Consider the following 15,648-nt stretch of genomic DNA (forward strand, 5'->3'; position numbering starts at 1 on the left):
AGCATCAAGTGTTGATGATTAACAAGACCACTAGTTTCAAGAAAATGGCAAAGGGAAAGAAAGGGAACTTCAAGAAGAACGGCAAGCAAGTTGCTGCTTAAGTGAAGAAGCCCAAGTCTGGTCCTAAGCCTGAGACTAAGTGCTTCTATTGCAAAGGGACTGGTCATTGGAAGCGGAACTGCCCCAAGTATTTGGCAGATAAGAAGGATGGCAAAGTGAACAAAGGTATATTTGATATACAGATTATTGATGTGTATTTTACTAGTGTTCGTAGCAACCACTCGGTATTTGATACTGGTTCAGTTGCTAAGAGTAGTAACTCGAAACGGGAGTTGCAGAATGAACAGAGACTAGTTAAGGGTGAAGTGACGATGTGTGTTGGAAGTGGTTCCAAGATTGATATGATCATCATCGCACACTCCTTATACTTTAGGGATTAGTGTTGAACCTAAATAAGTGTTATTTGGTGTTTGCGTTGAGCATCAATATGATTTGATCATGTTTATTGCAATACGGTTATTCATTTAAGTAAGAGAATAAATTGTTGTTTTGTTTACATGAATAAAACCTTCTATGGTCATACACCCAATGAAAATGGTTTGTTGGATCTCGATTGTGGTGATACATATTCTCATAATATTGAAGCCAAAAGATGCAAAGTTAATAATGATAGTGCAACTTATTTGTGGCACTACCGTTTAGGTCATATTGGTGTAAAGCGCATGAAGAAAATCCATGCTCATGGGCTTTTGGAATCACTTGATTATTAATCAGTTGATGCTTGTGAACCGTGCCTCATGGGCAAGATGACTAAGACTCCGTTCTCCGGAACAATGGAGCAAGCAACTGACTTATTGGAAATAATACATACTGATGTATGTAGTCCGATGAATGTTGAGGCTCGCGGCGGGTATTGTTATTTTCTGACCTTCACAGATGATTTGAGTAGATATGGGTATATCTACTTGATGAAACATAAGTCTGAAACATTTGAAAAGTTCAAAAACTTCAGAGTGAACTGGAAAATCATCGTGACAAGAAAATAAAGTTTCTACGTTTTGATCGCAGAGACAAATATTTGAGTTACGAGTTTGGTCTTCAATTAAAACAATGAGGAATAGTTTCACAAAATCGTGCCACCTGGAACACCACAACATAATGGTGTGTCCGAACATCATAACCATACTATTATTGGATATAGTGCAATCTATTATGTTTCTTACCGATTAACCGCTATAGTTTTGAGGTTATGCATTAGAGACAACTACATTCACGTTAAATAGGGCACCATCTAAATCCATTGAGACGACACCGTATGAACTATGGTTTGGCAAGAAACCTAAGTTGTCGTTTCTTAAAGTTTGAGGTTGCAATGCTTATGTGAAAAAGTTTCAACCTGATAAGCTCAAACCCAAATCAGAGAAGTGCATCTTCATAGGATACCCAAAAGAAAATGTTGGGTACACCTTCTATCAAAGATCCGAAGGCAAGATATTCATTGCTGAGAATGGATCCTTTCTAGAGAAGGAGTTTCTCTCGAAAGAAGTGAGTGGGAGAAAACTAGAACTTGATGAGGTAACTATACCTGCTCCCTTATTGGAAAGTAGTTCATCACAGAAATCTGTTCCTGTGACTACTACATCAATTAGCGAGGAAGCTAATGATGATGATCATGTAACTTTAGATCAAGTTACTACCAAACCTCGTAGGTAAACCAGAGTGAGATCCGCACCAGAGTGGTACGATAATCCTGTTCTGGAGGTCATGTTACTTGACCATGACGAACCTACGAACTATGAGGAAGCGATGATGAGCCTAGATTCCGCGAAATGGCTTGAGGCCATGAAATCTGAGATGAGATCCATGTATAAGAATAAAGTATGGACTTTGATTGACTTGCTCAAAGATCAGCGAGCCATTGAGATTAAATGGATCTTCAAGAGGAAGACGGACGCTGATAGTAGTGTTACTATCTGCAAAGCTAGAATTGTCGCGAAAAGGTTTTCGACAAGTTCAAGGTGTTGACCACGATGAGAATTTCTTACTCGTATATATGCTTAAGTTTGTCCGAATCATGTTAGCTATTGCCGCATTTTATGAAATTTGTCAAATGGATAAACAAAACTGCATTCCTTAATAGGATTTATTAAAGAAGAGTTGTATATGATGCAACCAGAAGGTTTTATCGATCCTAAAGGTACTAACAAAATATGCAAGCTCCAGCGATCCATCTATGGACTGGTGCAAGCATCTCGGAGTTGGAATATACGCTTTGATAAGTTGATCAAAGCATATAGTTTTATACAGACTTGTGGTGAAGCCTATATTTACAAGAAAGTGAGTGGGAGCACTACAACATTTCTGATAAGTATATGTATGACATATTGTTGATCGGAGATGATGTAGAATTATTCTGCAAAGCATAAAGGAATATTTGAAAGGAGTTTTTTCAAAGAAAGACCTCGGTGAAGCTGCTTACATATTGAGCATCAAGATCTATAGAGATAGATTAAGACGCTTGATAAGTTTGTCAATGAGTACATACCTTGACAAGATTTTGAAGTAGTTCAAAATGGGACAGTCAAAGAAGGAGTTCTTGCCTGTGTTACAAGATGTGAAGTTGAGTAAGACTCAAAACCCGACCAAGGCAGAAGATAGATAGAGAATGAAAGTCATTCCCTATGCCTCAACCATAGGTTCTATAAAGTATGTCATGCTGTGTACCAGACCTATTGTATACCCTGCCCTGAGTTTGGCAAAGGAGTACAATAGTGATCTAGGAGTAGATCACTGGACATTGGTGAAAATTATCCTTAGTGGAATAAGGATATGTTTCTCGATTATGGAAGTGACAAAAGGTTCGTCATAAAGGGTTACGTCGATGCAAATTTTGACACTGATCCAGATGACTCTAAATCTCAATCTGGATACATATTGAAAGTGGGAGCAATTAGCTAGAGTAGCTCTGTGCAAAGCATTGTTGACATAAATATTTGCAAAATACTTACGGATCTAAATGTGACAGACACGTTGACTAAACTTCTCTCAGAAGCAAAACATGATCACACCTCAGTACTCTTTGGGTGTTAATCACATAGCGATGTGAACTAGATTATTAACTCTAGTAAACCCTTTGGGTGTTGGTCACATGTCGATGTGAACTATGGGTGTTAATCACATGGTGATGTGAACTATTGGTATTAAATCACATGGCAATGTGAACTAGATTATTGACTCTAGTGCAAGTGGGAGACTGAAGGAAATATGCCCTAGTGGCAATAATAAAGTTATTATTTATTTCCTTATATCATGATAAATGTTTATTATTCATGCTATAATTGTATTAACCGGAAACATAATACATGTGTGAATACATAGACAAACAGAGTGTCACTAGTATGCCTCTACTTGACTAGCTCGTTGATCAAAGATGGTTATGTTTCCTAACCATAGACATGAGTTGTCATTTGATTAACGGGATCACATCATTAGGAGAATGATGTGATTGACTTGACCCATTCCATTAGCATAGCACTTGATCGTTTAGTTTGTTGCTATTGCTTTCTTCATGACTTATACATGTTCCTATGACTATGAGATTATGCAACTCCCGTTTACCAGAGGAACACTTTGTGTGCTACCAAACGTCACAAACGTAACTGGGTGATTATAAAGGTGCTCTACAGGTGTCTCCGAAGATACTTGTTGGGTTGGCGTATTTCGATATTAGGATTTGTCACTCCGATTGTCGAAGAGGTATCTCTGGGCCCTCTCGGTAATGCACATCACTTAAGCCTTGCAAGCATTGCAACTAATGAGTTAGTTGCGAAATGATGTATTACGGAACGAGTAAAGAGATTTGCCGGTAACGAGATTGAACTAGGTATTGAGATACCAACAATCGAATCTCGGGCAAGTAACATACCGATGGCAAAGGGAACAACGTATGTTGTTATGCGTTCTGACCGATAAAGATCTTCATAGAATATGTGGGAGCCAATATGAGCATTCAGGTTCCGCTATTGGTTATTGACCGGAGACATGTCTCGGTCATGTCTACATAGTTCTCGAACCCGTAGGGTCCGGCGCTTAAAGTTTCGGTGACGATTGTATTATGAGTTTATGTGATTTGATGTACCGAAGGTAGTTCGGTGTCCCGGATGAGATCGGGGACATGACGAGGAGTCTCGAAATGGTCGAGACGTAAAGATTGATATATTGGACGACTATATTCGGACATCGGAAAGGTTCCAAGTGATTCGGGTATTTTTGGGGGTACCGGGGAGTTACGGGAATACGAGGAAGAAGTAATGGGCCTCATGGGCCAAGTGGTGGAAGAGAGGAGGCAGGACGCGCGGCCCCCCTAGCCCAAACCGAATTGGACTAGGGGGCCGGCCCCCCTTTCCTCCTTCTCCTCCTTCTCCTTCCTTCTCCTTCCTTCTCCTTCTCCTCCTTCCTTTCCTCCTCCTAGTAGAGGAGTAGGAAAGAGGAGTCCTACTCCTACTAGGAGGAGGACTCCTCCTGGCGCGCCCATAGAGGGCCGGCCGGCCTCCCCCCTTGCTCCTTTATATACAGGGGCAGGGGGCACCTCTAGACACACAAGTTGATCAGTTGATCTCTCTCAGCCGTGTGCGGTGCCCCCCTCCATCATATTCCACCTCGGTCATATCGTAGCGGTGCTTAGGCGAAGCCCTGCGTCGGTAGCAACATCATCACCGTCACCACGCCGTCGTGCTGACGGAACTCTCCCGTGAAGCTCTGCTGGATCGGAGTTCGCGGGACGTCATCGTGTTGAACGTGTGCTGAACTCGGAGGTGCCGTGCGTTCGGTACTTGGATCGGTCGGATCGTGAAGACGTACGACTACATGAACCGCGTTGTGCTAACACTTCCGCTTTCAGTCTACGAGGGTACGTGGACAACACTCTCCCCTCTCGTTGCTATGCATCACCATGATCTTGCGTGTGCGTAGAATTTTTTTTTGAAATTACTACGTTCCCCAACACATCTCTGTGGGTTCCGGGTCCTCGACCCTGTTTTGGTTCGACCGCTGGCTTGGGGATTCTCCTATGGCCGCCCGCTTCCCGGGCTTATTTGCCATTGCGGCTGACCCCTGGATTTCCGTTGAGATGGCCCTTATTGACTTAGGGCGTCTCGCCTTTCGGCGCCCCTTTGGCCCCCAGGAGGTTGACGCATGGGACGCCCTTCTACAGGACATCGCTATCTTTCCGATGGATATAGAGGGCGCCGCTGACTCCATGACATGGCGCCTGGAGCCCTCGGGATGCTTCTCCACGAAGACTCTGTATGCTGCCATTGCCCCCTCGCTGGCCCCTGAGCCCTTTAGCCTGATCTGGGACATTCGTCTCCCCCTTAGGATCTGGATATTCCTCTGGCAGTGGATCCGGGGACGTCTCCCCTCTAGGGTTGAAGTCCGCAAGCGCAATGGCCCTGGGGACGGGATGTGTCCCTGTGCGCCATGGTTGAGGATTCGAACCACATTTTCTTCGACTGCTCCACGGCCCAGTTCCTGTGGCCGTGCTTCCGTGAAACGGTCGGCGGACAATGGTGCAATACCAACTTCCCCGACTTACTCGCGGAGATCCATGCCTCCTCCCCGCGGTACCGCCATATTAGATGGTTGTGCATTGGGATCCTCGCGTGGACGCTTTGAAATATTCGCAACAAGTTTGTTATTCAGAAAGTGCCTCTGCGACGTGCGACTAACGCGATCTTCAAAATGTGTGGCTATTTGCAGCTCTGGCGGCCGCTTAGCCGCCCCCAGGACCGGAGCGTCATCAACACCCTCCTCACCGACCTTCGATCGATGGCCTTCCGCATGGCGCCCCCGCTTCCGCCACCGTCGTCGGAGCCTGATTAGGCATGCTTCGTTTGTGGCGGTCTTTGTGTGTGTCCTTTTGTTCTTAGGGCGTGTTGAGCTGTGCCCCCAGCATTAACCTTACTGCTACCTTATCTCTGTGTGTGTGTGTGTGTGTGACTTTGAGTGTGTCTGTGTGTGTGTGAACATTGTTGGATGTTTGGCTCGGGTGGTTTGCTTTATATATAAAGCGAGGCGAAAGCCTTTTTCGGTAATAGGTCTATAAAGAATGGGATGTCATTTGTTCATAGAATAGAAACTTCTTCATTGGGTCTAGAAACTTCTTCCCGCAAAAAAAATGTTTTTCTTTCTTTGAAATGTGAAGGACTAGTTCTTACCGTACGAAATTCATTTCTACAAACCAAAAGTTCTAAAAGATTTTTTTCATACAAATTTTTTGTCCTTCAAAATTACTACAAAATCCCCGTAAACCAAACAGGCCGAATATTGCAGATAACAGGGCATGCTCTAGGCGTGTCATGGTGTGCCGTGCGCGAGTAAAATGTTTGTGCAGCAGGTCCAGCGTGACGCGTACGTCCAACCATTAGCCGCGCGCGTGCAGGTTGAATAATCCAGAAAAACCAATGAATGGAAAAGGGAAATAGCCTGCCTGCTTTTGAGATTCCTGAGGGGCCCCCTTTTGACCTTATTTTTGCTTGTGCAAAATGAAAAGGGCAAACTCGATCATGATCTGATCCGAATGAAATCTACACCAGCAATTTCATAACAGGATTTTGGTGAGGTTAAACAGTCGGCCTCTCTGCTGCTCCAACCCAACCAATCACCTGTGTCTCAACGGAAAACAGGGTAAATGGAGTAAGAGGGATCCTTTTTCACACGTACTTTAATCATCAGAAGTAAACAGGAGAATTTAATTAGTCCAAGTCTGTTAATGATGTAGTAGTACAATATCGAAAAGCAATGCAATTTGGCAATATTAAAAGCGTGAAACATGGCCACATGAAACATTCTCTCTGTGGCAGATCACTTGGATTCAACACCAAGCTCGGCCAGCCATGCGGGATCCGGAGGATAGGAGGAGATTAAACACGAACGGTCTTTGATTCGTGGACTAATTGCGTTCTCAGCGGCAAAAAGTTGCTCTCGAAAAAAAAAAGATTTGGCCCCGTGTCATCCTGTCAGGCGACTAGGTTTCCCCTTCCGCTGTCACCTCCCCGTCCTCTCATCCATCGCTGCCACCCGAGACGGTCGGCAAGCCCATGCAGGCACCGATGATGGTGGAGGCGAGGATCTCGTCGCTCCGCCCTCATCCGGAGGACTACGGGCTCTGGGCAACGGCCCCAGCAGGTGTGGCGGTAGAGACTTCACGGCAGGCGCAACACTCATGGGTGGTGAAGCTGGTCGATGCGCTCGATTGTGTGGGCAGTGAGTTATCGATAGAAGTCAGTCGCGGCGTGGAGCTCCTCCTCTTTGTCGAATTTGGAGTTACTCCTCTGTTGTCTCTCTTTCGCTGGTCTTGGCGACTAGCGGGCTTTGTTGGAGCTAAATTCGGCAGATCCATCGCTAGGGTATCCTAAGCTAGGTTACTTGTTACCATGGTAACAGAGACAAGATTTTTGCCTAGGTTAGAGCTCTTTAGGGGAGATAATACCCTACGTCATGCTTGTGTTCTATTGCGTTGGGGTGTGTACAAAGTACAAAGTACCGAAAGATTGTAAGTTGTCTATCTATGAGCCCGGACCCTTGTTTAAATAGCATACCACGACCCTAGGTTACATGGATCCTCATCGGCTACGTATGAGGAGGTAAAATCATCCGCGAATCCAGCTTCTTGGCTTGTACGGTGTCTTGTACGCTCAAGTTATCTGGAATCTTATGTTATTGGTCATGGGCAGCCCTATGTGACCCAGGACGAAACTGACAAAGGGGGTCCTTAGCCCGGCCTACCAGGGCGAGAGTAGTCGTGGTGAGAGGACCCTAAGCCGGGACACCATCAATAGCCTCAGAACTGGTATTCAAGCATGGCTGCACCTCGAGCCATCCATGTTGCACATCATCTCGGGTCGTCAGTCTTGAAATATGTTCAGTGAAGTGTCTTTCGCAGTGCCTTCACGCATTCGAGCTCCAACGCCAAAGTGCATCAGTGGTGATGTAGATCACCATGGTTCCGAAAATGTTGAAGGAGTATAGGCGAGATGCATGTCGAAATTGCTTCCCGCGCACCCGGTCAGTTTGGTGGGAAGAACTCCCATACTCCATCATGAATCTTATCCGGTCTGGTTCTCACAAGCCAGACCGGTCTCATCCACGGGCCCACCTGGCCAGATGGCGTCTTTGACCTTATGGTCAACGTGACATGCGGGGGTGGGTTTAGGGCCCACCAAGGTTACATCCCATCGAGAGGGGTCGTGCGTCTCGATCCTTGTGATGATTAACGACAATGCCCCAACTCCGTGCATAATCATCGCTTAAACATTGGAAAACAAAGGGATTTATTGCCGTGTGGCGGCATTAACCTGCCGCCATTACACATTTACCCCCTCCTATAAAAAGGAGGAGACGATACCCCCCCCCCTCCCGGGGGGGGGGGGGAGCTTTACGCTCAGTTCCCTCGCAGTCATCTTCTTCCTTGCGCCCAAACTTTCAAACACTGAAGTGCTCCATAGTCCACCACCACCACCAAGCATCATTCTCCGCGCATCACAGCGCGGCGCCACCATCGAGGCCATTGTCGGAGAGTGCAAGCTGCGGAAGGGAGGCAAGACGGTCAACACCGGCAAGGGCACCACAACGCAGCTGAAGCTGAGGACCCCTCCTTGACAAAGGGAAAGTGGTAGCCCTCCATCATGACGCAAGGCCACATATGGACTGGGTATGAGAGGTCCCGGTCGACCCAGACATTTGGGCTAGCTATGCATGGTCCGGTTGGGTGGTAATTTGCTTTCTAGGCAGTGACCAGGCAAGCCGTCCGGACATTTGGGAAGGATACGAGGCCTTTGGCTGTAGACATTCTGATTCATGGTTTCGTTAATTCAAAACCAGATTGATCTAGAACCTTCTTTGTACAAATGCATGACGATGGCGAGCTGGGCAGGGTTACACGGAGTGCCGTAAACTTCATCTGTTAGAGGGTGGAGCACAGCGATCGCTCCCGCTCTTTCGTTGTGTCATGCTTTTGGGCAGGAATGATTTAGGTGTGTCTAATGCGTGTGATGATATATGTTTTCGAATTCTTATTTTTAGGTAAATCAGAAGAAGAAGAAATGAGAGGGATTGTTTTTGTGCATCGAGAGGGAAATTCGAAAAAGATACTTTTCGGGCCTCTGCATCCAAGAATGCACACATTTAAAGGCGACCACATGGTTCCGACTGAATACCATCACAAAAAGATTGTCAAGCAAATTTAAGCAAGAAAAATAAATGAAAAAACTCGTCTTCGGATGGATTGGCAATTAGCAGGGCATGTGTTCATCATGCCTGGATGTGCCGCAGCTTCAGCGTGGTTTCTCTAAGGACGCGCACAACAACCGTTAGCTAGCTGCAGGCCGAATAATCCGTACGTAGCATCCCAGAAAAACCTGGGAACGAAATGAAAATGATAAGCGTGCTGCTTTTGAGATTCTTTCTTGGATGAGGCCTTCACTTTTGATTCTTTTTATATTTCTGATTCTGATGAAAAGTCGAACTCATAATCTGAAATCTACGCCAGCAATTAGATACTGGTAAGGATGGACTCTGGCGAGCGAGGTCAACAAGTCCAGCCCAACCACCTGCATGTCTCTGCCGCTCGACGAAAAACAGGGGAAAAGGGGAATGACCGAATGAGAGAGGCATCCCTTCACATTTACTCTACTTAAATCAGGAAAAACAGAGTAGAATATGCAAAGAAATGGTGCAATATGGCAATATTAAAGACGTGCAACATGGCCACATGCATGAAACATTCTCTCCCTGTGTGGCTTGCTCGATCACTTGCCTTGGACACCAATCAAGCTCGCCCGGCCGGCCATGCATGCATGCTTCATCAGGATGTGGAGGAGGAGGAGAGGATGCAGTGCAAAAATGGTGTTGTCGGCCGGCTGGGCGGAAGCAGTGGTGCGCGCTGCCTTGGCTTCACGCATGCGACAATTGGACAGGGAATCTTCACACGGAAATGCGATCCAGGACCTGCAATTCAATTTAGCCCCTAGAAATTACTTTGAGAAATTCAGCAAGAAAAGGTTTTATTAACACAAAAATCGTGTAAGTTGAGAATAATTCATTGCAAACTTCCAAAAACAACATGATTGGTTTCCGAGAGTGAGAGATGGCCATGCATGCAATGCAATCCAGATCCAGGGTGGCGAGGAAGGCGTCGGCGGCGAGAGAGAATGAATAATCTGCAAGAAGCCAACAACCGCTTCCTTTATTTGCAGTTTCCCGGAAAAGAAAGAAAGAGCCAATCAGTCAAACAATCGTAGAGGAAGCAGCAGAGGAGAGCAGTATCCACATCGATGGATGTGTCATGTGTGGGTAGAGTGGGGTGCAAGCGATTCATCCACCCCATCTTTCCCTCGTCTTCTTCCCCTGCTCTGCTCCGGCCCCGCCACGGCAGGCAACCCTACACTCCAAATATATCTAAGAAGCAAGCAAGGAAAAGGAAAAAAACTAGTGCAAGAGGCATCAGGCCCAGAGCCGGAGGGTCGTCGTAAAGCAGCACTCCGGTGTGATGCTACTGGTCTGCTACTCTCTGTTGGCGACTACAAGTGTGCCAGCCAGTATCAAAGTAGTTGCAGTGAGTACGTCGACCCCGATCGATCGCCGGCCAACTGAGATACCGATGGATCGATCGATCTCACCACGTATACCCCCTCCGAGGCCGATCGATCAAATTGAAAAAGCAGCTACTACTTGTGTCAACGCATGCATGCACTTGTGTCAACGCGTGCATGCGGCCCCATGCATGCAAATGCAAAAATGCATACTAGCTAGCTAAGGCTAGTCGTAATGGGAGTATGTCAATTAAACTTTTTGAATGATGTGCGGTATCATATCATGATACCGTATCATATTAAATGTTGTGTTACTTTGTGTCATGTATGGCAATTAATAAGACAATATAAGATATTAACTTATGATACTATGCATTATGGTGGTAATATGATATACTACTAGTATATGATACTCCCATTACAACCAACCTAACGAGCGACCGCACCGCACGGCACCTGGTCCTGGGACACACATGGACATGGTGCAGCGTATTTTGCCGAATTGAGCAACATGTAGTATGTGATGAGGTGAAGCAGAGTTGGTCGCTGCATTTGCACCTGCATGCGCCGACGCCGATTGCCGGCATGTACGAGCCCTGAACTGAACTGAAGCCGGCCGTCAACGCCACACCCCCACAAACTTGCACTAGTGCACTAGTACTAGAGTCTTTGATTTTGTGGTGGAGTGGAGGATGATAAACCTATCTACTATCTATCTATCCAACGCCAGCACCACCGATGATCATTAGTGCATCATTATGGATGGTCTATGTGGTGCCCATCACGCACGCGCTCCACCGTGCACAGGTCCAGGGCCGGCCCACCAGGATGGTTGATCTTGCGCTTGTACGTCGCAGGAGCACGATGCTTGAGAAGAGGCCACACACCATTAAGCTTGATGTGTACGTCGTCAGCAGCAGCAGCAACAACAACAACAACGATTTCCCTATATTGTCTGCACGCACGCACGCACGCTGCAGTGGTGGTTGTGGTGGGGGATCAACACGTACATTGCATACACCACCACCCCCATCATTGTGTTGCGTTGCACGGGTGACATGACATTCAGTGAGTAACCACCGCCACCACTTCCTTCCTCCCTCCTTTCTTCCTTGCTTCCATTGTGTGTGCGTGTGCGCAGACACGCAAGCCACAGGAGCCGTTTCAAGTACACACTTCCACTTCCATCCATCCACATATATGGTTTTTTTCCTTTTGCGAAAACATCCACATATATGCTGCAACACTTCATGATGTCCGTGATGCGTTTTATCACGTCCTTTGCGTGAGGAAAGTACTCCCTCCGCCGCTTGCAAAAACGTCTTACATTGTGGGGTATGACGGAGGGAGTAGATCAAAATTCATAAGACATGTCGGCCAAGGCCTCAAGTTATATGGTACTACTATGCGGCGCATAAATTGTCTGCAAATAGAAAAACTATTTGAAGGATGATTTTTTTTCTCTTCTCAATTACACCTCTATGCATGAGACGGTGTTACTGCCCTAATGTCGGGCGTGAAACTTCAAACTCTGAATAATTTCTAAGAAACAAACATTTTTACTCTTCACTCGCACGCACTTACCGTTTCTTAGTGGCCAACTGCCGTGTCAATGATCATCTCCAATCAGACGGTTTGCAGTGCTCGATACTTCTTGGCGTTGGTGACTTAGGGGCTGTTTGGTTTCAAGCCACAACTTGCCACACTTTGCCAGACCTCAACTTACTCCCTCGGGTCCTTTTTAATTTGCATATAAGTTTTATCCGAAGTCAAACTATCTATACTTTGACCCAACTTCTATAAAAAAAAGTAATAACATTCACGATGTCAAATCAATATTGTTAGATTCATTATGAAATGTGGTTTCATAGTATTTATATTTGCTACTGTTGATGTTGGTATTTCTTAATATAAATTTAGTCACAAAAAGGGTTCCGAAGATAGTATGTTTGTTCACTCATTTCAGTTCGTATATAGTTTATATTGAAATATCCAAAACATCTTATATTTGTGAATGGACGGAGAACCATGCGGCGACGCGAACACCAATTTGTTACAAACCTCACCAAAACACCATCATCAATTCATCATCTATCTAAGACTAAAAGGAGAGTTATATACACAAGCACAGGTCAAAGGTAACGTGCCAACTCTGGGAACAAGAAGCAGCAGCAGATTTTGTGTGCGTCTCACCAACCAGATCATAATTGTGCAGCATCAGCAAGGATAGCTGGTGACCCCACTGTTGCAGGATCGAGGGTGTCACGGCGAGTACGTACAGCCACGAATATATTCTCTTCTTCTCCGGCGACGACGGCACTCGTCCGGATCGACACTATCTACAGCTGCCAGCCATGCCCATGCCTGCTCTCACAACACAAGTGTCGCCTTGTCACACACCGGTCTACAGCAAAGCTCACTCCGTCGGCCTCCGTCTCCATCTTGGGCTTCTCTGGCTGGCTGGGTGCTACACAGTCTTGGGCCTCAGTCAGTCTTGGGCAGAGCGGTTGGTCGCTCGAGCTGAGTGAGGTAGATTACGATGCATGGCAATGGAGAATTATGGATCAGTTGATGCAGGTGGTGGTGGCGGCGCCGGGGTCCATGGCGATGTCGAGCTGGCGGAGGGAGAGGGAGGATGGCAGGGAGAAGGCGCCGACCATGCCCACGCCCATGCCGCCCACCTTGTTGATCCCGTCCCAGCCGATGTGCCCGACGTGCTGCACGTCCGTGGGGTACCCGATCACGATCTCCCTCTCCTCTTCATCTTCTTCCTCACTGTCGTACGCCGCGAAGAAGGTCTTGATTCCCTTGAGCAGCCGCTGCACCCCCGCCGTGACGATCCCGGACGCCGCCGCGGCCTTGGCCTTGTCCTCGCCGCTTTCTTCTCCGGCGCCTCTGTCTGAAATGGACCACCGATTGGTTGCTGCTGTTAGTACGTATGTAGTGCCTGTGGCAGCGGATCGTGATACGAATTATGTATGCTCAGAGACTAGTTACTTACCCTGTGTGGTGGCCGCCATGGTTGTGGTGGTGGAGGAGGGGTTGTCGGCCTGCTTTCCTGGCTGTGGCGGCTGCGACTTCTTGTGGAGCGGGTCAGCGACGGCTACGGCGGACTGCGACATGCAGCCGATGGAGAAGGGGAAGCCGGCGCCGCCGCGTCGGACCTTCATCGGAGCCGGAGCTGGAGATTGATACGAACACTACGGAGGGCACAGAGGGTTTGACGAGGAGGAGAAAGAAAGAAAGATGTAGAATGGAGTTGCGTTCTTGGCTCGGCGTGTCTTATAGCCACGGCCCACGGGAGGAGAGCAAAAGAGGGAAAGCAAGGCAAGGTTTGGTGAGAGAGAAAGACAGAAAGCAGAGAGAGAGAGAGAGAGAGAGAGAGAGAGAGAGAGAGAGAGAGAGAGAGAGAGAGAGAGAGAGAGAGAGAGAGGCATCATCAAATAGGTTAGTTTTGGTAGCATGGTGGAGTAATTGCTTTTCTCTCGCGTGGTTTCCTTTCTCTTGTTGCTGCCTGCTGGTGCTGGGGCTGGGACGTGCACATCAGTTGCGTTAAAATTCCTTTCAAAAGGGTGCTGGGTGAGCTTGATTTGGCGCCATCGTATCTCTAGTGGATGCAGCACGCACACAAAGAGATCTCTCCTCTTTCTCTTTGTCGTGTCATGCTTTTGGCCGGTGCAGTGATGTCAGTGTGTGTGTGTGTGTGTGTGTCAAATTAGTTGTGGGAGTACGTGTTTCCGGGTCATGGTTTTACACCCAAGGGGGTAACTCTTCCGGGCCTCTGCATCCCGGGATGCACACATCCAAAATTATCGCGGAGCCCGGACTAGCAAAGTCTTCCTAGAAAAACTGAACACACGCATGTTTCCTGGTTCATGCTCTGGACGCGTCATGCAGGTTGAATAATTCAGAAAAATCTATGGATGGAAAAAATAGGAAGTAAGCATGCCTGCTTTTGAGCTTATTTTTTGCTTGTGAAAAAGGAAAAAGGGCTATCTCTATCATCATCTCATCCAAATGAAATCTACACCAGCAATTTGATAATGGGCGGGATTTTGGCGAGGCTAACGAGTGGCCAACCCAACCACCTGCATATATATCCGCTGCTCAACGAAAAACAGTGGAAAAGGGGGCGAAAGAGAGAGGGGGTCGTTCACATGTGCTTTAATCATCGCAAGAATTAAATTTGACAAAGGATGTCAATGAAGTAATGGTACTACAAGTACAATATGCAAAAGATGCAACGATTTGTCAATATTAAAAGCATGCAACATGGCCATGAAACATTCTCTCCTTGGCGGATCACTTGCCTTGAACCCCAACCAAGCTCGCCGGACATGAATACGGGATCAGGAGGACCGGAGGAGGAGGAGGAACATGCACTCTACGTGGAGATTAATCAGGAATGATCTCTGTGGACTAATCAATTGCTTTTTCCTCTGGATTTTCCTTCGTTTTTCTGCTGGGACTGGGACTGGGACTGGGACGTGTGTTAAAAGTTGCTCTCGAGAGGAAACTATGGCGTGAAATGCATGGAAACGGCGAGCTTGGGCAGGGTTATAGTGAGTGGAGAGCCGTGAGCTTGATTTGGCACCATCGTCGGCTAGTGGATGAAGCACATCTATCTCTCTCGCTCTACTGTCGCTTCATGCTTTTGGGCACGAACGATTTAGGTGTGTCTAAGTTCAAACAAATTCGTCAAGAAGAGGGTAATAAAATTAAAAACACGTTTTCAGATTGATTGCCAGTTAGCAGCGTATGTGTTCTCCCCGCCTAAAAAAGAAGCAGCATGGCATGTGTTGATGCCTGGATGTGCCGCAGCTTCAGCGTGGCGTACAACCGTTAGTCAGCTGCAGGTTGAATAATCCGTACGCAGCATCCTAGAAAAATCCAGGGAACGAAACTGAAATGATAAGCATGTTGATTTTGAGATTCTTTCTTCGACCAGGCATCCACTTTAGATTCTTTTTGTATTCCAGTCTGAAAAGCCGAACACATAATCTGAAATCTACGTCAGTAATTTGATACTACTCCTCAGAGGTAGTACTACTTTAACCAG

General features: G+C 46.7%; 1 protein-coding gene across 1 annotated transcript; it reads right to left on the reverse strand.

The window, feature by feature from the left end:
* Positions 1 to 12,549: 12,549 nt before the first annotated feature.
* LOC123087633 (CRIB domain-containing protein RIC4) lies at positions 12,550 to 13,869 on the reverse strand. Its single transcript, XM_044509675.1, has 2 exons — positions 13,591 to 13,869; positions 12,550 to 13,488 (listed from the first exon to the last, which is right to left on the reverse strand). The coding sequence occupies exons 1-2, from the start codon at positions 13,757 to 13,759 to the stop codon at positions 13,154 to 13,156; spliced, it is 504 nt and encodes a 167-aa protein (XP_044365610.1). The 5' UTR covers positions 13,760 to 13,869; the 3' UTR covers positions 12,550 to 13,153.
* Positions 13,870 to 15,648: the final 1,779 nt, after the last annotated feature.

Source organism: Triticum aestivum, chromosome 4A (assembly GCF_018294505.1).
Source record: "Triticum aestivum cultivar Chinese Spring chromosome 4A, IWGSC CS RefSeq v2.1, whole genome shotgun sequence".
Classification (NCBI taxonomy): Eukaryota; Viridiplantae; Streptophyta; class Magnoliopsida; order Poales; family Poaceae; genus Triticum; species Triticum aestivum.

Excerpts from the sequence above, each read along its gene's own strand:
- LOC123087633 (XM_044509675.1), bottom strand. The coding sequence starts at position 13,759 with ATGAAGGTCCGACGCGGCGGCGCCGGCTTCCCCTTCTCCATCGGCTGC. Across the intron at positions 13,489-13,590 it reads CATGGCGGCCACCACACAGG|ACAGAGGCGCCGGAGAAGAA; the intron begins GTAAGTAACTAG and ends GGTCCATTTCAG.